At 35.7% G+C, this 25,224-nt stretch overlaps 1 protein-coding gene across 2 annotated transcripts in view; it reads left to right on the top strand.

Annotated features, from left to right (window-relative positions):
• Nucleotides 1-25,224, top strand: part of SLC13A1 (solute carrier family 13 member 1) — a 90,469-nt gene that overhangs the window by 30,213 nt on the left and 35,032 nt on the right. Inside the window, exons 4-7 of one of the 2 annotated variants that reach the window (XM_008258262.5) lie at nucleotides 1,163-1,350; nucleotides 1,943-2,000; nucleotides 2,082-2,133; nucleotides 17,967-18,118. In XM_008258262.5, coding sequence (XP_008256484.1) covers nucleotides 1,163-1,350; nucleotides 1,943-2,000; nucleotides 2,082-2,133; nucleotides 17,967-18,118 — 450 coding nt within the window. The remainder of the gene's footprint in view (nucleotides 1-1,162; nucleotides 1,351-1,942; nucleotides 2,001-2,081; nucleotides 2,134-17,966; nucleotides 18,119-25,224) is intronic. The other variant, XM_089329491.1, reaches the window with a different exon arrangement.

The raw sequence follows: 25,224 nt of genomic DNA, 5'->3' as shown, positions 1-25,224 counted from the left end.
TGTTAGCAGGGAGCTGTATCAGAAGGGGAGCAACCCATACTCAGACTGGACCCTAAATGAGATGCCAGCATCACAGATGGGTCACAAAACGGACACCAGGCAAAGTATTTTTAAGGAAGAGGAGATACTCTGTCTCATTTTTAAAGTAGAAGAGATACTCTGAAGAGATACTCTATCTGTAAGAGAAAACAATGTAATATATCTTGTTCTTGGGGCTGGTGAGGCTTAGTGGGTTGAGTCACCTCCTGCAACACCGGAATCCCCTATGAGCACCATTTCGAGTCCTGACTGCTCTACTTCCAATTCACCTCCCTGCTAACGTGCCTGGGAAAGCAGTGGAAGACAGCCCAAGTGCTTGGGCCCCTACACTCATGAGGGAGACCCAGAAGAAGCTCCTGGCTCTTGGCTTTGGATCTGCGCAGCTCTGGCCATTGTGGCCGTTTGGGGAATGAATCAGCAGATGGAAGATTCTCTGACTCTCTCTCCCTCTCTGTGTCTCTCCCTCTTTCTTTCTCTCTCTCTCTCCCTCTCTCTCTAACTCTGCCTTTCAAATAACATAAATTACACACACACACACACACACACACACGTGCCAGACAACAGGGAAGAATGTCAAATCCAGGAGATTATAAATAATAGGATCTACAGAAAATTCTGAATCCCATTTTAGCAAGTGGGTTTGACCATTTTTCTACCCATCTTCTATTGAAATAGAAAAGTAAACAAGTAAAATGATTTATAAATATTAATTCTAGTCCTTGTCTTGTGCCTTCTCAAGAATCTGAATTCAAAAGTTGCTGGTATCTGAAGACAAGCAGTCATCTGTAAAGAGCATTCAAGTATTTGCACAATATTATAAGCTGCTATGCCAGGTACCCAATTGCAGTTTGGTTATAAGTTAAAACTTTTATCTTTTTTTGGAAAGAAGATTTTTATGGTTCCCTAAGAGATAAATATCTTTAGAACTCAATGTTTATATGTGTTACATTGGTTTTTACCTGGCTGTGATTATATTCAGGGTTCATCATTTGGGTGAAAACTTAACCTCCTCATTTTGAAAAACTTAATTGTCAGCTCACACACATTATCCTTTTCAGTTAAGTAAGACAGAGCTAATTAAGCTAGAGAGCATGGCTCCACAGTAAAGGCTGTCTCCTTGCAGGCTCACACTGGGGTTCATGAGCAGTACTGCCTTCCTGTCTATGTGGCTTAGCAACACCTCTACAGCTGCCATGGTGATGCCCATTGTGGAGGCTGTAGCACAGCAGATCATCAGTGCTGAAGCAGAAGCGGAGGCCACTCAGATGACTAATTTCCAAGGAGCTTCCAACCCCGGACTGGAAATTGATGGTATCATGTGTTCATGTAGCCACAGTGGAGTCCAGTCATTTGGTCACTAGATACTAAGTCAGAATTCTGGGGTATATCTTGAATTAACTGTCTTTACATGAAAGATGTTAATTCAACCTTCCTTTTCTGTAGTTTCAAACACCTATACAAAAGAATTACATGATACTAGTAGTTTACCTTAAATCAATTGTTGGATTTGTATTCTTTTGCAAAAAGGGAAAAATGCCTTTCCTATCCTCCAGCCAGTCTGATGGAGCAACATCTCATGTCTATATCAGTAGAGATCCAGGTTACTCTTTTCCGAAATGACCTTTCAATAGAACATTAGAGATTTTTAATTCCTGCATTCTGTTTGGCTGCAGCACCACATTTCATTGTGATGATTTCTGGTTCTGATGAACTGCTCTGATGCTGCTGTGAAAACGTTTGGAGGATATTCATATTTGTAAAATACTTTGTTAAGGTCAATGTTAAGTCAGTTCAAAGTGTATTTGCTTATTTGTACTTTCAAGTTATAAATACACACACATACATTCAAACCTAATGATAAACTTTTATTTAAATTATTTTTCTTTTATTTAATGTTTTGCAGAAACTGCTATTGTGTATGAAATAAATGAGAGTAAAGAGAAAACAAAATCAGTTCCAGGGTAAAGAATATTGATATTTTGATTAAGATTTTCTAAATAACATTTAAATGAAATTATAAACTAAGTCAATTTATTTTTCAGATACAGTAATGATGATGCAGAAAAAAATTCAAGCAAGACAGAGGTGGAAAAGGTACATTAAATTTGGTTGTTTCTATATCAGCATACATGACATTATATTAGAGCTACAGTTAGATATGTACTTATTTTGAAACTTGTCACTTGCTTCCCTATCAGTTGTTTCATTTGACAAAGTGAAAGTGTAGCCTAAAGGTTTGGTAAGTTTTTGTGGGTAGACTGACTGACAACCAGATAGGAACTACTTTTGGTTCTGAAAATCAGCATCATTATTTTTTTCCTTTAACCGGAATACCAGTGATGGGGATTAGCTAATGCAGTATAAAGAGATACAATTCTGTTCTCAAAGTAGTGTTTCATTTTCTTATTTGAATCTTACTGGTCCCTAGGACAAATATGAAAAAGGTAGTCAATTTAGTTATTGCACATAGTTACTGCAAACCAAAGTCTGTTCTCTTTGACTACTCTGCCTAGTGACACTGGGCAGTGAAGACAATTATTAGATCTGCCCAGACCTCACTGGACACAACCAAGGTGCCTCCTTTTACACATGCAGCCACACCTGGTGGTTTATGGAAGATGTTTATAGAGCAGGCGAACAGGGAGAGAGAGGGTGACCACCATACCATTTGGAATCTCAGTATCAGTCTGTGAACATGACCACACTTCCACTTTATTACAACAAAGATCTAGCTTCATTAATGGCCATACATAGTTGTGGTCCCACAAAATATTTTGTTCTTAAAGAAACTGCTTACTGTTGAGTTACTAAGATGTAGCTCTTTACATTCTATGTTATTGAATTAAAAATAGATTTATTCATTTGAAAGAATTACAGAGAGAGAGGGAGAGGCAGAGAGAGAGAGAGAGAGAGAGAGAGAGAGTTCTTTCATATGCTGGTTCACTCCTTACATGGCCACAACAATCAGCACTCGGCCAGGCTGAAGCTAGGAGCCAGGAGCTTGATTTGGGGCTCCCATGTAGGTGGTGGAGGCCCAAACGTTTGGGACATCTTCTGCTGCTTTCCCAGGCCATTAGCTGGGAGCTAAATCAGAAGTGGAGCAATAGGGACGCAAACTGGTGCCCAGATGAGATGCCAGCATCACAGGTAGTAGTTTTACCTGCTAGGTGACAGTGCCAGACCCCCTCAAAGTATTTTTTTAAGATTTATTTTTTGAAAGACAAAGAAACAGAGAGAGAGGGAGACAGAGAGATGAGAGAGAGAGAGAGAATCTGCTGGTTCATTCCTCCTAATGGCTGCAACAGCTAGGCCTGAGCCATGCCAAAGCCAAGAGCCAAGAAATCCATCATGGTCTCCCGCATGGGTGGCAATGGCAGTGACCCATGCACTTAGGCCATCTTCCATTGCTTTCCTAAGTGTGTTAGCAAGAAGCTAGATGGGAAGCAAAGTGGCCAGAACTTGAACAGGCACTGTGATAACAGGATGCGAATCACAAGCGCAGGTTTACCTGCTGTTCCACAATGCTGCTTTTTCCCAATTTTTAAATATATTTCAGTTCTGAAATGTTATATACATATGCACATTTATAAAATCTAACATTTTAAAGGATAATAAAACTACATATACCATACCCTTAAGGAATAGGCATAACAATTTCTAGAAATCTCTCTGGTTCTGTTTACCTTTCTCACACAATCACAGTGACCCACTCATACTCCCTCACAGTCAACCACAGTCTAAATAATTGTGTTAGCATTTCTCTTATTTTCAGTTTTATCACTTTGACTAGTTAGGTTATGATGTGGCCACTACAACAAACACTCAAAATAGCTAAAGTGTCAACAAGAGAGGAATAGGATGGGGTGGTGGTCCCACAATTGTGATGACTTCACTCTTCTGTGTCTGCTCTGCCAGTTGCCACACCAGAACTTGTGGTTCAAGATGGCTGCCTCACCTGCCTCCCTTTACCCACACAGGAACAGGACAAGCAAGGAGAGGATAGAGCATACATACCTAGAAAACCACTGTGTTGTTTTCTTTGCTTTAGAATTCTTAAAATTTTCTGTTCTTGCTTTAGATTTTTTCTTAGAATTTATAGATTCCATCCCAAATTTAGTAGGATGTGGTTATGAATATTCATTTATTGTCAATTTAGTTTCTATAGTATATAATTATATATTATATATACTAGTATATATTTATACCTCTTTCCATTTTTAACATTTTTACATCTACTTTTATATTTTTTCCCAAATAATGTTGTCAAAAATATGTCTATTTCATTAATCTCACAAGTCTTGTTGAAAAACTGACTTCTGGTTGTTTTGACGCTCTCTCTACTTCATATGCATTCCACTCTATGTTCTTCCAATTTCTTTACTATTTTGTTCAATATGTTTTTGCTAACTTTTTAATTAAATATCTGCCTTATTCATGTTGAGTTTTCTTTCTTTTTTGTGTGTAAAGACTTAAGAACTTTGACCGGCGCCGCGGCTCACTAGGCTAATCTTCCGCTTTGCGGCGCCGGCACACCGGGTTCTAGTCCTGGTTGGGGCGCCGGATTCTGTCCCGCTTGCCCCTCTTCCAGGCCAGCCCTCTGCTGTGGCCAGGGAGTGAAGTGGAGGATGGCCCAGGTGCTTGGGCCCTGCACCCCATGAGAGACCAGGAAAAGCACCTGGCTCCTGGCTCCTGCCATCAGATCAGCGCGGTGCGCCGGCCGCAGCGCGCCGGCCGCAGTGGCCATTGGAGGGTGAACCAACGGCAAAGGAAGACCTTTCTCTCTGTCTCTCTCTCTCACGGTCCACTCTGCCTTGTCAAAAAAAAAAAAAAAAAAAAAAAAAAAAAAAAAGACTTAAGAACTTTAACCTTCTTCTATTACTTTAACAATATTTCCTATTTTTTCATTTCTTTGTGATTTCTGATTTCCATTATACTAGATTCTTAGATCCCACAGCTCCTTACAAATGTTTTTGAAATTTGAAATAAACGAGGCTTTTGTAGTTATTTTTGTTGTTTTCTTTCTGCTTCCTAACTTAATTTAATGTGGTTAGATACTATGTTCTATAAATTCTTCAAAACTTATGAATTAGTACATGGTTAACTGTGATACATTATTTTTTCATTTTCATTAACTTCTCAAATTAATAATACATTTTCAGCATACTGAGTTCAATGTTTTCCAGAACCCTGTCATGATGTGTCAGATCATGTTTTCTGGTTGTATTCTCCAAATCTGTGACCTAAGCAATTTTTACCTGCTTAGTTGTGTGATAGGTGAAACTCTTTTGTTAATCTCCCTCTATGGTGTGTATCTTTCTCCTGACAGGGCTGTCAATTTTAGTTTCTATATATTGTGAGATTACATTATGTAGAATCAGCTTAAAATGGTTTTTTATTTCTGGTAAATTAATATTTTATAATTTTATAGAGTAATTCTTCATCTTGTTTAATAGAAAGGTCTTTATAATTATTGAAGTGTATTTTTGTTTTACAGACTGCTAGATCAACCGTTATATTTTATTTGCACATTGACATATATTTCGCCTGTCATTGGCATCCATTCTTTCTTAAATTTTTATTAGTATAAACAGAACAAATTTCATGTATTTCATAGGTAAAATTCTAAGAAGATAACCATTTTTCTCTCCCTCCCTCAATCCTTAATCCCTTTCCTTTGTTCCTTTCTTTTTTGTCTTCTTTTAATTTTTGCAAAAACATAGCTTCAGTCTACTTTATAATCATAGGCTTAATGCAAAACTAGGCATAATATTTAATAAGCAAGAAGTAGAAAGACCAAGTTCCACAGGAGTATAAATAAGATGGAAACAACAATTAAATCACAAGATGGCTGCATCAATCCTATACATTTTTGTGTTCTTTGTAAGCTAATGCATATTAGAGATAACAAATGATATTTGTCTTTTTGGGACTGGCTTATTTCATTAGGGTACTTTTTTTCCCCACATCCTTGCCAGCATTTCCTATTTTTTTTATTTTTGAGTGATAGTCATTCTCATTGGAATGAGGTGAAACCTCATCTTTTCCTCATTTTTTTTTTTTTTTTTTTGCATTTCCTGATGGCTAAGAATCCTGATCATTTGTTTCACGTATGATGGATGATGGCCATTTGTATTTCATCCTTTGAAAAGTACCTGTTAATGTCCTTTTCCCAATTCTTAACTGGGTCGTTTATTTTGTGTTGTTAAGTTTCTTGAGCTCTTTATAGATCTTGGTTATTAGCCCTTTGTCAGTTGCATAGTTTGTAAATACTTTGTCTCATCCCGTTGGTTGCCTTTTAACTTTGTTGAGTGTGTCCATTGCTGTGCAGAAGTTTGTAGCTCAATGTAATCAAAAGGTAGATAATAAATGTCTACTTTCACATTTATTATCTGTACTTCCGGGATCTTTTGCAAGAACTCTTTGGAATTAAGTTTGCTGTACTAACAGGAGTTGGGAGGATTCCCTCCCTTTCAATTGTTTTGAATAGTTGGAGAAGAATAGAAATTACTTCTTTTTTTAAAGTTTGGGAGAATTCAGAAGTAAAGCCATCCAGTTCTGGGCTTTTCTTTGTTGGGAGGGTTTTTGTTACTGATTTAATTTCTGTCTTGGTTATTTGTCTGTTTAGGTTTTCTGTGTCTTCACAACTCAATTTTGGTAGATTGTGTGTGTCCAGAAATCTATCAATCTCTTCTAAGTTTTCCAGTTTGTTGGCTTATAGCTGTTTGTAATAATTCCTGATGGGTTCTTTTTGTCTGTGGTATTCATTGTAACATTTTCCTTTTTCATCTCTGATTTTATTAGCTTGGGTCTTCTCCCATTTTGTCTTTGTTAGTTGAACCAGTTGAAACAGTTGGCTGTTTATTTTTTCAAAAAACAGATTTTCATTTTGTCAATTTTTATATCATTTTTGCTTCAGTTTTGTTTATTTCTTCTCTAATTTTAATTATTTATTTCCACCTAATAACTTTGAATTTTGTATATTCTTGTTTTTCTAGGTCCTTGAGATGTATTGATAGCTCATTTATTTGATGCCTTCCCAATTTGTTGATGTAGGCTTTCCTCTTAATACTGCTTTTACTGTATCCCATAAGTTTTGATAAATTGTGTTGCCATCTTCATTCATTTTGAGAAATTTTTTGATTTTTCTTTTGATTCCTTCTAAAACCTATTCATTCATAAACATGATGTTCAATCTGTATGTGCTTGAAAATTTTCCAGAATTTCTTATGTTGTTAATTTCCAGATTGTTTCCACTGTGGTCAGAAAAGATACATAGCATGATTTCAATATTTTTGAATTTGTTAAATACTGCTTTATGGCATAGCATATGGTCTAACCCAGAGAAAGTTCACTGCCACGAGGAAAAATATGTGTATTTTGTAGCTGTGGGATGAAATGTTCTATAGATATCAACTAGTCAGTTTGGTTCATTGTATAAATTAGTTCTGTTGTTTCTCTGTTGATTTTTTATTTAGATGATCTGTTCATTGATGAAAGTGGGGTGTTGAAGTTCTCCATTATTATTGTATTGGAGCCTATGTCTCCTTTTATATTCATTAACATTTGTTTTAATAACTGGGTGCTCTGGCATTGGGTACATAGACATTTAGTATAGTCCTGTTGAGTTGATCCCTTAATCATTGTGTAATGATCTTCTTTGTCTCTTTTGATAGTTTTCATCTTACAGTCTATTTTGTTTTGATATTAGGATAGCCACTCCTGCTCATTTCTATTTTCCAATCTGTATCTTTTAATTGGAGAGTTTAGTCCATTTATATTGAAAATTATTATTGATAAGTGATAACTTGGTCTTGCCATTTTTCTGTAAATATCCTCATTTTTTTGTTTTAGATCTCCTTTGTACTATCATTAGGAAGTTTTCTGCCTTCACATTTTTTATGATGCTGGTTGTCTTTCTCGTACCTGTGTGTAATACATCTTTAAGTATCATTTGTAATGTCAACTGGGTGGTGACAAACTATTTCAATTTTTATTTGCTTTAGAAAGTCTTTATTTCACCTTCATTTATAAATGAAAGCTTTGTTGTATGGAGTATTGTGGTTTTTTCTCTAACAACTTGGATTATATCTCTCCATTCTCTTCTCGCCCATGAGGTTTCTGAAATCTGATTGGAGATCTGATTGGAGATCCTTTCAAGATAACCTAGTGTTTCTCTGTTGTACATTTTAGTATATTTTCTTTATGTTTTACTTTAAAAAGTTGAATATATTGTGTCATTGTGAAGACCTTTTATGACCATGTCTATTTGGGGTTCCATGTGTTTCCTATACTTGGATGCCCATTTCTGTCCAAATTTGAAAAAAAAATTAGTATTATTTCACTGAATAAGTTTTCTAAGTCATTTTGATTTTCCAATCCTTCAGGAATGCCTAAAACACATATATTTTGTCATTTGATGGTAGCCCATAGATCCTGAACACTGTTTTATTTTTTATGATTTTTTTCCTTTTTTTGTCTGACTGTGATATTTCACAAGGTTTGTCTTCTAGCTCAAATATTCTTTCTTTGTCCTCACTGAGTCTGTTTTTAAGGCTTTCCACTGTATTTTTATTTGACATTGACTTCTTCGTGTATAATATTTTAATTTGATTGTCCTTTAACATTTCAGTTTCCCAGCTAAGTTTCTCATCCATGTCATTCATTAATTTTTTAAAATTATATAATGTTTCTCTTTGCTTTTGAGAAATATTACAATCTATTTATTGAATTCCTTTTCAGGAATTTCTGCAATATCTTCATCTTCAAAGTATTATTGTGTTCCTTTTGGGGACTTATATTGTTTTGTTCATATTTCTTATATTTCTATGATTTTTATGCATAAAGGAAAAACACTTGTTTGTACCTCCTCTGAAGTCTTTGTTTTGGGAATGTGATCCAAGGCATAATGTGATGCTGTACCTTCAGGGAATATCCAGAGAGGGGGCCAGGGAGCTCTGGCCAGCATTTGTGGGTGAGGCTAAAGTTCAGGGCAACACCCAAAATATGTGCGGTAGCTCTCCGCTGTAGTTGGTAGGGCAGAGGGGATTATCACCCTGGCTGGCGTGATCATTCCCCACCTTTGCCCTTTTCTGTGCCAAGGTAAACCTCCCTATGCCTGCACACCCCACTCACTCATTTGTGTGAACTACACAAAGACTCTATATGCTGTGTAGTGTGAGCATGGAGTTATCTCAGCTTATTGCACAGTGCCAGGTTTACCACAGTCATATGATGTAGGATTCCTGCGGTCACAGACTGTTGGGGATCAACTATCTGCCCTAGGAGTCTTTACATCCAAAGAGATTATTTTTAATAAACAGAATTTTAACAGGGACTATATTGGTCATTCTACTAGATAGATAAATATGCTATATTACCTATGTGTTATTTCATTTTATCTCTATAGAAAGAAAAATATTTCCCATATATTGTCTTAAACACACACACACACACACACACACACACACACATTTCTTCATTAGGAATTTTCAGAGGAAGCTTCTAAAATGTAAACATTAAGGATCATACAATTTTATATTTAAATCAGGATATAACCATTATTTTCTTCATTGTTGAGTATAGAGACCATTTTATTGGTATAAAGAGATTTCATGTATTTCATAGATATAATTCTAAGGATATAATGATGCTTTGCTCTCTGTCTCCATCCTCTTTCCTTTCTTCAATTTTCTTTTAATATTGCAATAATGTATTTTTAACTTACTTTATAAACACAGGCATAACCCTCCACTAAAAAAATAGTTTAGCAAGTATAAAGTAGAAAAACCAGTATTCTACAGGAGTATAGACAAGGGCTATAAGCAATAATCAAATCCCAAGATGTCAATTTCACTTGTATATATTAATTGCTTTTTGTACTCTATGTATTAGCTACCACAGATCAGAGAAAACATTTGATATTTGTCTTTTTAGGTCAAGCTTATTGCATTAAATATAATGGCCTCTAGTTCATCCATTTTGTTGCAAAAGACAGATTTCATTTTTTTTATGGCTGAGTAGTGTTCCATTGTGTATATATACCACATTTTCTTTATTCAGTCATAAGTTCATGGGCTTCTGGGTTTATTCCATATCTTAGCTATTGTGCATTGAGCTGCTATAAACATGTGGGGTACAGATCATGCTTTCATATGCTGACTTCATTTCCTTTGTGTGTATTTCCAGGAGTGAGATGGCTGGGTCATGTGGTAGATATATTTTTAGATTTCTGAGGAATCTCCAAGGTTGACTAGTTTACTTTCCCACCAAAAGTGTATTAGGGTGCCTTTTTGTCCTTATACTCATCAGCATTTATTATTTTTTGATTTTAGGATGATAGCCAATCTAACTGGAGTGAAGTAGAACCTTATGTGGTTTTTATTTGCATTTCCCTGATAGCTGGAGAACTCAAGAGAATAGAGATTTTATTAAGAGTTTGCATGCCCTGACTGCTAAATTTTAAATATTTCTTATTCATCACACTATTATTATATACACTGATACCTCAGTTTACAATGTGTAACAAAATTCTTTACTATGCAAGCAAAAAAGGTAAAACCTCACTGTCTCAATACCTCTAACTCTACGGAGCTTCCACTTTCCCCTCCTCCCCTTATTATCAACATCAACCACCCACCTATAGACCATAAAAACATCTAGGGCAACCTGTATGCTAATTATTAGTAAAGATTCACTGAATTCTTATTTAATGCAAAAAGATAAATATGGCCTCTTCCATTAAGTTGGCATATTGAACAGCTCATTTACCTCCCTCTATACTGAATCTCTATAAAGCAAGAACAAATAGACTTTTAAAAATCTATTTATTCATTTATTTATTTGAAAGGCAGAGTTATAAGAGAAAGAGGGAGAGAGAAGTCTTCCATTTTCTCTCTCTGTTTCACTCCCCAAATGATTTGAATGGCTGGCGCTGGGCCAGGCCAAAGCCAGGAGCCTGAAACAACACCCAGGTCTCCCACGTGGGTGGCAGAGAACCAAGTTCTTATGCCATCTTTTTCTGCCTCCTCATGCACCTTAACATGGAGCTGGATTGGAAGTGGAGCAGTTGGGACTTGAACAAGTGCTCATTTGGGATGCCGGTGTTGCAGGTTATGGCTTAATCCATTGTGCCTCAATGGCAGCCCTGAACAAATAGACTTTTTAAGTCATAATCACAATTCTATAAATGTCAAGAGAAAAGATTAGAATAAAATTGTGTTGGAAGATGGAAATTAAAGGGTTGGGTCAAGAAGTGAATCAGTTATCCTATAGTCACTGAATCCCTGGGCGGCGCCGTGGCTCAATAGGCTAATCCTCAACCTGTGTTGCCAGCACACTGGGTTTTAGTCCCGGTTGGGGCGCCGGATTCTGTCCCGGTTGCTCTTCTTCCAGTCCAGCTCTCTGCTGTGGCCAGGGAGTGCAGTGGAGGATGGCTCAAGTCCTTGGGCCCTGCACCCGCATGGGAGACCAGGAGAAGCACCTGGCTCCTGCCTTCGGATCAGCGCGGCAAAGGAAGACCTTTCTCTCTGTCTCTCTCTCTCACTGTCAACTCTGCCTGTAAAAAAAAAAAGAAAAAGAAAAAGAAAGTGAATCCTAAATCAGTAGTGAGAAAAACTGATAAGTAATTTACAACACCTTTAAAATTTTTCAAAATGTAGGAAGTGAGAGTGAGGAAAAAGTGTTTGGAAGAAATTCAATGCCCAAATTTCTCCCTTTAAAAAAAAAAATTGAGAGGCAGACAGATGAAGAGAGACAGAGACAGAGACAGAGAGACAAGATGGAGAGAAAGAGAGAGAGACAGAGAGAAAATTTTCCATTCGGTTCACTCCTGAAATACTCCAAACAGCCAGAGAATAAAGCCAGGAACTCAGTTCACATCTACCACTTGGGTGGCAGGAATTAACTGAGCCTTCACTGTGCCTCTCAAAGTACACATTAGCAGGAAGCTGGAGTTGGGAATTGAATCGAGGCACTAAGATGTAGGACGTGGGCATCTTAACCACTAGACCAAATGTCCATTCTAAATCCTCACTTTTCTCTCCCAACTCCACATAAATGTGACTGTTCCTCCTCCACCAAGAAGAAATATGGTCATAGATATGGCAAAATGGGATAATGACTGAGCTCCAGATAGGAGGAAGATGTCAAAGAAAATAGGGGCATTCACTGAAAGTTCCTGTGCTGAAAGTCGAAAACATTTCCTTTACCTACTGGGCCCCAGTAGCCAGTTCTATGTCCTCCAGGTGTCAGCAGAGAGAGGGTCAGAACATATTTTCCTGGCAGATGCATTCAATACATGAGAAAAGATGAAAAGCTACTGACTTCAGCATTTTCTCAAAAAATGGTCCAGTTAGGTGGTAGCACAGTAAAGTTCCAAGGCAGTCCTTGAACACCTGTGCATGCATCCAAGCACTTTTCACTGCCTTAACTATGAGTCAACAGCCAGAACCTCCTGGATACCCAAAGAGAGGCTCAGGCATGAAAGACAGAATCTCAAAGAAAAAGAAAACAGCAACTTGCAGGAAACAGGCTGAGGAAGAAGATGAAAACAGGAGAGAAGAAAATGTCATTAATGTATTCAAAGAGGTAAAGAAGGACATCAAATTCATGAAATATTAATAGCATTCTAAAAAGGAGAAGCAAGATAAAATATAAAATATGTAAAACAAATATGAAAGGTATAAATATAAATATATAGAATATATTAGAAATGGAAAATTCAGTAGACAAACTAGGAAAAAACAAGAATAAGAGAAATAATAAGACTTTTAGGAAAAGAATAAAAATTCAAGAAACTTTCCATAATGGAAAAATATATTTTTTGTGATTCAAAGGGCCGCTGGGTACCAGCACAATGGATGAAACAGATCTACACAGGACACATCTATTTTGAAATCTCTGAGATTTCAGAATACTGTGAGTAAAGAAAAGCTTTAAAAGCTTTCAAGGAGATGTAAAACCCGATGCCTTAGAAGGGCTCTGACAATGGCTGAACACGTCACAGCAGCATCAGAAGCTTAGAAACAATACAGAAAATGCTTCAACGTTTTGAGAAACATTTATTTTCACCATGGAATCAATACTCAACCAATGTGTCCATGAAGTGAGAGAGTAGACTTAGGACTGATCCTCTTTGCAGCTCTAGGTAAAAACATGGCTAGACATAGGACAGGCAGGGAGGCCCTTCAAGAGAGGCTGCCAAGACAAGAAAACTGGTAAGATATTTGATGTTGACCGAATCTCCTATTACTTGAGTGTTCTAAGCGGATTTAAACAGGGGATATTTAGGATAGACCCCATGGAATGTACTTAAAAAAACAAGCAGGTGGGGAAAAAGAAAATTTTCTAACTCTGAGGGAGGATATGGAAAATATATATTATTTAACTTAGCTGTTAGTATAGCTCTAGACAATGTTCTAAACACAGAACTTTTGCTGTAAGCAAAATTATGATACAACCCTAACAGGACGATGGAGACATTACAAGGATGAGTATATTCGGTGAAGGAAGCTGTGAAAGAAAGCTAAATTCTGTCATCTAACATGCTGGAAAATTAACTGTGATGCCTACAACTGAATAATCAAGATATGGCATCATATGAATGTTGTTAAATAAATATCCAAATACCAGCTGAAAAATGTTCAACTGGCTCTCTCGGACAAGCTGAAAATGGTTTGTGGAAACCAATGCTTTTGCAATTGTTCTTTAATAATTACTTAGATATAAACAGAGTCCCTGATGTTTTTATGCCACACAAGTGAATTATTTTTCACAATCTATGAAGATCACAGGTTTTGCCAATGCTGATTCATGTGTGCATTTTTAGCCCTGGAGGCTGGAAACCTGTAACTTGCCCCTGAAATCGGCAATCACTGCCACCAGGTGGCAATAGCGAGTTATAGCTGGGCCTAAAGGATTTCTGATCTGGTGTGTGGGTGTGATGATGTCATCGGATTCTGCGTTTGGTTATTTCCTAGTAGACATTTGTCCGGTTACTTGGAAGAGGATGTGGAAGGCATACTCACGGAGTGTTGCGTGTCATATATGTGCATGAAATAAGTCAGAACTGGGATTGAAGGAAAACACGACAGGGAACAATAGTAGTAAAAGTAGTATGAAATGTAATCGAAGGTAGTCTTATATGTAGGTTTTAAATTTTACATAAGTAAAACTGTTGTGTAAGGCAAGATGGTATAGGGAGAAACTACTATGAGGGAATTCAAATACGTGGATTCCTGTTTCATTCTGCAGTGAAGAGTTATATAATAACGCTCTTCTGAAAAATTAGATCAGTGTACCACATCTAATCTCTAAAAACCTGTCTAAGAGTTGTTGATTCATTTATCAGTTATAATTTTTTATGATTGCAGGAGATACAAAATTTATCATGAAGGCAGTAGATATCTCTAATCTCATCACCAAGAAAAAAAAAAAACATTGTTAGTATTTAAGACATTTCATTTTAGCCTTACTTATCTCAAGGCACATATATGTACATGAACATTTTAATTTAAATATTACATAATTTTGTATATTTAAGTAGACATACTTAATAATTACTGATATATGCACACATATTTGAAGTTTAGCATTTATATGAAAGCTGATATTGTTCTTTATTTGTATTTTTGAAAATTAATATGTAAATAAGAAAGTATACACATATTAGAGAACTTCAAAAAGTTCCTAGAAGTCAATTAAAAGTAAATTTATTTTGAAATAAAAACATTTCAAATGACATGCATAGCTTTATCATAATACTCCCCTTCCAGAAACTTTTTGAAGTACTCTTATAAGCATGAATATAAAAAATATCTGCACCAAAATAAACTTATATTTTAATTTCATTTTTATGACCATTCTGAATTGCCTTATAGTAGATATTTTAATTTTCATTCTTATTTCAAGTTTCATAATATCTAAATTATGCATCACTTTCTGGTTTGTATTGAAGTATTCCTCATTGTAAAATATTTAATATTTATGCCCTAAATTTCAGTTGTCATATTGTATCACTCACCAGAAGTTTGAAACTTATTTTGATATTTTATTTACACACTATGTTTAAGTTTTCATTGGAAAATTTTATTATATGGTAAATAAACATTATTTCTATGTAGAAGCATAAGGCTAAAGGAGACATCTGTAAAATTGCTTCTTTTGGGCAAAGAAACCCTTTAGGGGCTGACCTTTAAGTTAATTAGAAAGTAAAAGGCAAATTCCAACCCAAAGCACCTGACCCTGCCATGCTAAATGCCATACCCACATCCATGATGACTTTTTATGAGTAGACGCTTCTTCCTTATCATGATTTTGCAAAGGTATCTCACAGTGCCAGTGCCACAGACAGCATGCTTATCTGTGCAGAGCAGTGCAATGCTTCCATTTATCCTCCAGAAAAAAAGAAGCCTTGTACATTGTCAGTGGGGATGTCATTTGGAAGCACCATTACTGAAAACACCATGGAGGTTCCTCAAAACATTAAAATAGAACTACCATTTGATCTGGTGGGCTTATAAGGGTACTTTAAAAAGTTCATGCTAAAAAGAAATGAAATCAACACATAAAAAAGCTATCTGCACCCCTGTGTTCATTGCAGAAGTATTCACAATATTCAAGATATTGGAACAATCTAAGTGTTCATCACAGCGTGAGTAGAGAAAATATCATCTGGATTACTCTAATAACCTCTTTACAGACCTCCTTATGCTAATTCTTGCCTATTTAGGACCTATCCTTCATACTACAGCCTTAGAAAAAATCCAAATATATTATCAAAATATACAAACATAAAAAGATAAGAGATTACAAATTTCATATATTTATTAAATACATTTAAATATTTTTAAAAGTCAGCATGGGTAAGGCAGGCATGAAATAGACAGGAATTGATGCAGACTCATAAAGATATTACAATAATTTGAGTCAGAGATAACAATGACCTAGACCAAGGCAACAGCAGTGGAGATGGAACCGAATTCAGATAGATTGAAGTAGATAAAATTGACAGAATCTGGAGAGATAAGGAAGAGAATATTTTCAAGGATAACTAGCAATACAGCACAGGAGCAGAGAATAAGGGCAATGAAGCAAGATATTGTGGTTCAAATTTGAAGTCCATGATTTTCAGGCTCTGTAACCTGTGGCAATGTACTTAACCTCTCTGTGTTTCAGGTTTTCATCTGTAAAATGTCATAATAACACTATCTATCTCATTGTGTCATAAGCATTAAGTAAATTAAAACACCTACTTCATTTTCAGTGCTAATTATCTACTCAGCATACCATAAATATTTGTTATTATGGTGATGGTGATGCCATTAGCTTGGATAGGTGATCCTGGGTTTGAAGAAGGAATAAAGCATTTGGGGAACAGTTTTGGGTTGAAATTTTTAAATTATATTGAACAGATGATTGGATATATAAGCCCAGAAGAGAGAGTCCTGGATGAAGACAGAAGTTCAGTGGTCTGCTGTATTAATATTAACTAATTAATATTAATATTCACTTAACCTGTGAAAATATGAAGTTTTCCAAGGAGATGTGTGAGTGTGAAGACACAAAGCATTCTGACAGAATTTCAAGAAATTCTGGTTTTAAGGAAAGAGAACTGGCAAGAGAGAGAGAACAAAAACAGAAGAAAAATCAGAAGAGAACCTTCAGCAGGGATTGCTTCATAAGAAAGAGTGGTTTATTATTTTAGGTGATTCTGAGACTTCAAAAGAATCAGCACTGATAAGGACCTGTTGAGTTTAATCATTCTGAAATTGTTGATGGATGTAGGAAATGCACTTAGGGTGGAACAAGGAGATAGAACGCAGGTTGTAGGAATTAAGGAAATGGAGTCTGTTCAGAATTTTCCTGTGTGAACAGAGATGAGGCAGAGTGGTAGTTTAATTGATAAAAGGGTTAGGAAGGCCTTCCTTTTTTCTATTTGCAAACATGAAAATGATTAAATGTTGGTGAGAATTCCAGTAATCCATGATGGAAGGTTTCTGAGAAGACCTGAGAGAATGGGGTTCCAAAACAGTAAGTTGAAGAAGAGACATTGACTCTGTTTTGTAGTTAGAGAAGGAGAAGCAAGGTGGCATATGCAAGTAGATGCTGAAGTTTCTCAGTGATACTTTCATATGTTGGCTTCTATGTTTTTCTCTGTGAAGTAGGAAGCAGAGCTACCTGTGAAGAGTGAGAAAGAATTTTGAGAGAGAGGTGTAAACAGAGTAAAGAAGGTTTTAAAATTCTGGGGGGAGACAAAGTAATTTGGTCAGAGAATCACAGTGGGATAGAAGGGCAACATGCTGCAGCAGTTGATATTTGTGATCATGGATATAAGGAATTCAATATGTTGTACAGTGTGTGTAATTTTTACCACCAGTGCTTGGCTGCTCAGAGACTGACACAGCATGAAGAGAGCCAATAGTTGAGTTTATCAAAAGCTATAACTTTGATAAACTTTGAATTACCATTCAAAAAGGCAAGAAAGAGCATTAATAGATTTTTTAAAGAATTTATATTTATTTATTTATTTATTTGAAAAGCAGAATTACAGAGGGGAATGAGGAGAGATCTTGCATCAACTGGTTCACTCTCCAAATCACCACAAACAGCCGGGATTGGGCCAGGCTGCAGCCAGGACCCTTGACCTCCATCTGGGTCTCCCATGTGGGTGGCAGGGGCCCAAGCACTTGGGCCATCTTCTGCTTTCCCAGGTGCATTAACAGGGAGTTGGATCTGAAATGGAGCACTCAGGTCTTGAACCACCACTCATATGGGATGCCAACTTTGTGGGTGGTGATTTAACCCACTATACCACAATGCTGTCCCCAGGAGGTTAGATTTGTAATAAAGCTACTGAAATTGCCTGTCTGACCACAAAGACAGTAGTTCTTATACAGGTTTTTTCTGTTGTTGTTGTTGTTGTTGAACAGAACTCAGGCACAGGAACCAAATATCGAACAAAGAAGGACCATATGATGTGCAAACTTATGTGTTTATGTATTGCTTACTCTTCTACCATTGGTGGACTAACAACGATCACTGGGACCTCCACTAACTTAATCTTTGCTGAGCATTTCAATGTGTAAGTAGAATTATTGGACTGTAATTTAACAAATAACAAACACATAGATTACTTAAAAAAAAAAAAAAAACTATTTCTTGATTCAGAGAATCCAAGGTAAGAAATGCTATGTTGACTTAAAAATTCTTCTTTGTTTCCCATCAGGACATCTGTAGATCTAGCAATCTTTCTTTGTACTGAGAATTAAGCATAAAAAGCATAATAAATTCATAATGCCTGCAGATTCTTCAGGTCAGTGCAGAGGAGATAACTCCTGGATGACCAATCTACTCAAACAGTAGAAGCATTTCTTTGCAAATAATACTGCCAATGGTAGTTAGCAGAAGTGCAAAGGAAAAATTTCAAGCAAGGTATATGTCAAGTATTAAGATAGTAGACATTTGTTAGAGTTTTGATTAGATGAACAGCATTGAGGAAGACAAGTTACAAAGTTTAGGTATTTCTCACAGAAAAAATGGGGTTGAAAACAGAAAACCTATAGTCTAAGAAGCAGATTCACAGAGACTGAACTTGAAATAATTTCAAAAGATACAAAATTCGAAGAATGTTCTAGAATGAATAGACTCGTATGCACAAAGAACACTGGTATAGAATTTTCAGATCAATACTAATGACTCCTCCATGTACAGTAAGTTACTGTTTCTATGAATAAAAATTAGTCATGTATACTCCAACAATCGACGTAGGAATAGGCCTTTGAAAGACGTTTGGTTTATTAAGTGGGAAACATAAAATTCACACTGCCAGAATGCATTTATTCAATGACTACTCTGTAAAGACAGAAAATGTACCTGTTCCCTTTCTGAAAACCAGATATATATCCTTGAGCAAGGATTAACCAGGGAAAGATATTTCACATCTTAATCCACTCTATAAACTTATTTTTTAACATTTATACCAGATTATTATTGTTTTGACATTTTGGTGTTAGTAAACTGATGGTATAGAAAATTCCAATGAAATTTCTTGCTACAGTTGAAATAATCCATATTTAGTTTGTCTTTGGTGTTTGTCTTTTTGCAAAATGTATCAACTAGTTTCTTTTCTCTTAAACTTTTCTCTTGACTCTGAATGCATTAATCCCTTTTAAAATAGATTGAAAGCACAGTAACATACTGAACAAAATGTTTTAGTAACTATTTTAAGTGTGTCTAATATTCTAATCCTCATAGAAAGTTGGCCAAAAAGCCCTTTCAATTCATAGAATGTTTTAGCAGTACTTTAAAATTTGTGATTATTTTTCCTTCATGAGGTTGCCATCATATTAGAATTTATGGAAATTATAATTAGAAAAAAACTCAAGAGAGTCCTCTTTTGATAGAAAATACTGGTATAGAAGGAAAGAAATGTGGAAAAACATAACCGATATTATTAAATAAGGTAAATATTTAATAAACTTTCTTAAATGCAGCCTTATGAAATACAATAGCATATCAAAGTAACACTGGTATAGAATACATTTAATGTTATTGGAAAATTTTCTAAGAGCTGAAAACTGCTAAGAAAATTATATCATTTGTGCAGGTGTTTGGAGCTAGAGATAAATTGCACTTTATATACAAAGACAGCTTCTTCTTTTGACACTGCTTGCCATCATTTTGAGTGATACCAATGCTATTTTGTACAGTTTTGTTTTGGGTCACTCTCAGTTCTAAAGTATTCATGAAATCTGAATGTCCATGTCTTTCTATCATTGACATTTAGAGAAAGATGTCATCTTACAAATATACTTTTGTAGGAAGAGACTGAAGAATATATTTTGAAGCTTAATATTAATAGTTGATAGATATAATACATTTATATATAATGTCTCTATATAAAATATATATGTGCATAAAGCATGTTTTGTTTTCATCTCTTTTCAACACACATAAAAGAACAATGACATCTAAGAAACCTAAAACTTATTCAGTGTTAGTAAAAGCAGACCTCTTCAGTCACTGAATCAATAAATGTTTCTAGAAGACTAACAAATGTTCAATCTATGGCTTAGAATTCTATTGGAGAACACAAAGAATAAAACCTGCCAGGAAGAATATTTCAGCTTATAGTGTAGACAAAGCATACAAATGTGAAAACTAATAAAAATGTTTTAAAAATAACATTTACTTTTTGACACATAGGAGAAGGTAAATAAGTCCTTGCTAGATAATTTACATTCATTATAGAGTGCGCATATTCTAGAGATCCTTGCTGCAGAGGTATCTTATAGATATATCTGTGTTCAAATCTCAGCTCTTTTATTCAACAGTGGTATAACTTTGGACAAACTACATAAGTTCTCCAAGTTTGCTACCTTTCCAGAAAATATTATTTCTCTCTCTCTCTCCTGACTGTTTTGAGTTTTATATACAATAAATAGCAGTTAGAATACTACATATCACAGAGCATGTGGTCAGTAAATGTTGATTATTATTGCTACTATAGTTGAGAAAGTTAAGTTTCAGTTTAGTGTACTGAGCACTAAACTAATATCAGACAACAAAGGCTGCCTCCTCAGAAAGTTACCTCCTCAGAAACAAAAAGAAGGATGTAGCTTGTGCTACAACTCTTGATCACTAGAGAAAATTGTCCACACAATGTGGAACAATCCTAGAAGAGGCACATGCAACACTTTTGGACAAAATGAGTGTAAACAATTTACAAAATCATTATACCAAAAATCTGTAACAGTTTTTCTAGGGAGGGAGTGGGGTAGTCTTCCCATATTTTGCAGAGTTTAGAATAGCAGTCTGCAGACTGATTGGCATTACATGAAGACTGGAGACAGCAGATCAATTAGGAATCTCATCAAAGTGCTCAAAATACCAGGAAAGAAAGAACTAAACTAGTTTTGAAGTGATAGGAAGACTTAGACTCAAGATTCTTCATGGTCAGGAGGTCTTGCATGAGCAATTAGGTCTGAAGAGAAGGTGTAAGATGTTTGTGCATATGATTAGATAGAAAATGATGCCCTGAACTTCGAGAGAAGACAAGGAGAGGGCAGGTTCACTGAAGAAATTAATAAATTTGATTCAGGATATTTGGACATGGCCTTCAGAATCTATCTACAAGGAGATTTTCAGCAAGGGGTTACAAATGTTTTTGAGGTAGTTATAAATTGGAGGGCTATCATGTACATATATAAAAATGAAAGTTAAATTCTTGAGTATATATGTAGTCACATGTTTCAAACCTTGGGATAGATACAAGCTTAGCAAACAGTGACAAGAAGGAAGATGATAGGAGGAGAATAAGGAGGATGTGGCTTTGAAAGCCAAAGGAGAGCCTTTTCAGAATGGGGGCTGTGTGATGGAAGAGAGTCCGTAGGTGATGGCTGATAAAAAGCATTTGGCTGTCATTCATGTTCTCCAAGAGGGCAGTTTTGGTGGCAGGGAAGAAGGTGGGGCAGAATTCAAAGAAGAGTTAAGGCGTAGGAAGGGGAAGGCATCAAGTTTGGTTTTTTCATATTCAACACAATAAGAAAAGAACAAGAATGAGGTGTCATTTTGGTTTAACACTGGAGAGAAAGAGACTGTACAAACAGTGTGAGGGTGTGAGAAAAAACTAGAGTATTGATGAAAACAAATGCAATGGCATTAGAAGCAATGCTGGAAATGTTTGGTCTTGAAAAAAAGAAGGACCTGTCTTTCTCAATGGTAACAGGAGAGACAGAGAACGAGTGAAGACACAGGAATTTCAGACCCTGGGTCTAGCTCCCTCATTTTACAGATGAAACTGAGCAAGCTTAAGGTGTGGCTACTACTCAGATGCAAGGACAAGGCAGGTGGCCAGAGCCATTCTGTAATCTCATTGCCTCACAGATCTGCAGGCACAACATGGGGGCCATGTGGGCAAATTCTTTGAAGGAGTAGGTTTTCTGTTGTAACACATGAGGACTACATGAGTATTCACATTCTCTTGCTGCATTTTTTTTCTTAAAATATAAACATTGTGACAGGTGTTTGATCTAGAGGTGAAGCTGCCAGTTAGGACACCCAGCGTCTGGGTTCTGAGTCCAGCTTCCTACTTATGCATATCCTAGGAGGAAGCAGGTGATTACTCAAGTTACTGAGTCCCTGCCACTTAGGTGGGAGACTAAGATTTAATTCTCAGTTGCCACTTTGGTCTTGGACTGATTATGGGCATTTGGGGAGTAAACCAGCAGGTGAAAGTGCTCTGTCTCTCTCTGTCTCTGTCTCTCTCTGTCTCTCTCTCTCCACGCTCTCTCTCTCCCTCCCTAGTAAATAAATAGATATTTAAAATATAGAAATATGTACACATAATAAGTATTGTTTGAAATGGTTGCAGAGTTGGTTATGAGGCACTTAGACTAACCCATTTCCTTGTTGTCAATCTCATGAGCTGACGATGTTTGGCTTGGAAGGTGGAATTTCAGAATAACACCAAAAAGTCTGAGATAATTACCTAAAATAACAAAGTATACAATATTTCTTGTGTTCTTGATCTTATAATATGAAATATATGGTACATAGATTCTGAAAAATATTATAATTCTTTGTGATTAATTCACCATTAACCTTGAGAAGTCCTTGGAATAGGACTTTCTAGAAAGATTGCACCTCCTGTTGCAATCCTACAGATTTGTTAGGTTTTTATTTACTATTCTTTAAGGAAGCTACAGTTGCTCAGTTTTCTCTACCTGACCATTTTGCTCTACTGAAAAGCTCTTCCAGGAGCTACCTTATTGTCTACTTATACTATGTTTAGTAAACAGCACCCTATAATTAACTCATTATTTCCTACTCTTGTTCTTGAAAAAGCAGCCAGTTCTTATCAACATCTTGCTCCATTTTGTGAATACTATATCATTTGGAACTTTGTGAAGTTATTTCTTAACTACCATTCCCTCTTCTCTTAACATATCCTATGTTAACACTTTATTATTATTTTATTAATTTGTCTTCTGACAAAACACAACTACCATCTTTACTGACTGTAAGCTTGTAAAGATTGAGTGAATCCGTAGCTTACTATTTTAGCCCACAAGGGACACAAGGAGATGATCAGTAAACATCAATTTAGAGGAACTGTGCCAAAGTATACATGAAGTGCTAATTGTTCTTAGGAGTCATCTAAATAATCTTTTGACATCACAATAAATTCATGTAGGGAAACATTATTGAGGACAATTATTTCTTTTATTATAGAGTAGTTTTGATTCATCAATAACATCTAACAAACACAATAGCTATTATTGAAATCCACACACAAAAGATTCACTGGATAAAGAATGAAGATTATCAAAAGTAAACAATAACTTTCTGATTATTAAAGCACAGTATTCAGTTTGTAAGCTTAATGCAGGGTATAGAAAGCAACTTGAAAGAAAATTGCATTATCAATGATTAGCACACTCCACTCAATGTTACTAGTTATGTGTTAAATAACTATTGTAGCCTCCCCCCATATCCATAGGGGATGTGTTTGAAGACCCCAACTGGAGGCCGAAGCCTTGGATAGTACAAACTTGAATATACTATGACTTTTTTACACATACATATCATTGGTAACATTTAATTAATAAATTAAGCACAGTACTAATAATGAATAATGAAACAGCATAATCATAACAATATACTTTTATAAAGTAATAAAATTTATGCGAATTCATTCTTTGAATTTTCTTAAAGATATCTTTTAAAATATCTTAAAATATATTTTGAGATATTTTAATATTTTTGGACATCTGTTGACCATTGTGTACCTGAAACACAGAAAATAAAACCATCAATGGAGGGGGGCGATTATCATTCTGTAGGTTTGGAAACTAAGGATTCAAACAGAGAAGTGTTCGTAATTACCCTAAATTCGAAGTCCATCTCTCTAGCCTCTCTTCTTTGTTTATTAACCAGAACAGATGTATATCAATTGCTAGCAATAACTAGCTTCGAAAGTTACCATGATCACCTGCAGAACTGAACACTATATGTTTCTTAGAAATAATTTCTCTCACAAATACCATAGAAGAAATTTGGACATTATGGAGCTTGGATTCAGATCTTGATTCAGATTTTAAACCTACTACTTATTATCTTAGCTTCTGTGAACACCAATTTCCTCATTTGAAAAATGAAGACAATATTAGACCTTCTACCATTATTGTAAGGATTAGATGGCATGATGTTTGTGGGCCTCTAGCCGCAAGCCTGGAACAGAGTAACTTGTCATTAATGCTAGCTTTGTTATTGCCACCACTTCTATTTTTGCTATTGCTGTTAGAAATCTAAGCCTAGTTCATGAATAACAAGCAGCTAATAATATTTTGAAAAGAAATCTCTGGAAGTACACAAATATGAAGCTGAAAAGTGGCTTTGCCTCAGAAGTAATCAAAACAGCTTTTAATGAAAAGGACAATAATCAGTGTGGACACTAGCTTATTGTGAGTCCTAATGGCCAAATCCATTACAAGTTTGCAAATTTCCATGACTGTACCCATTCTTTTAAAGCTATTTCTAGATATTTCTTCAGTGTTAAAGTTATTCCTTATTTTGTAGCTGACTATAAAAGTACAATCACAATGTTATCTTCCTAAGTATCAACATTAAAGCACACATGTGCTTTGGATCAAAGCATGTCTCTATGTTATATACAATCATCTATGCAGTTGTTTTAAAATGTCGTTAAAACATAAAGTTTATACTCCAGCTTATAGATTTTCTCAGTATATGTGGAATTTTCTATTTTTACCCAGGAACCAGAGCTGAGGATACAGTATTTTAATGAAAGATGTTGTTTTATATCCAGATTCCTGCTGGGTTATAAGTTCAGCCTGGCTACTCAATTTATGAACTTGAGAAACACACCGTAAGCCCTGAGACTCAGTTTCTTCTTATATACAGTGGAAATATTGTGTTTCCTCACAGAATTTTTTGGAATGAACTGTGTTTAGTTCATCTTCTCATTCCTACCTCTCTGCCTGATGTCTAATACTCAGTGTCCTCAAATACATTGCCAGTTTCTCTCTAATTCTTTCCTTAAATGCTTTATTTATTTATTTATTTGAAAGAGAGAGAGAGAGAGAGAGAGCGAGCAGTGGGAAAGAAAGAGAGAGGGGGAGAGGAAGAGTCAGAGGAAAAGGGATTTTCCATCTACTTGTTCACTCC

Source organism: Oryctolagus cuniculus, chromosome 3, assembly GCF_051225735.1.
Source record: "Oryctolagus cuniculus isolate XC-2025 breed Fujian yellow rabbit chromosome 3, ASM5122573v1, whole genome shotgun sequence".
Taxonomy (NCBI): domain Eukaryota; kingdom Metazoa; phylum Chordata; class Mammalia; order Lagomorpha; family Leporidae; genus Oryctolagus; species Oryctolagus cuniculus.
The sequence above is the reverse complement of the archived record's forward strand: the minus strand, read 5'-3'. Positions and strand labels throughout refer to the sequence as shown.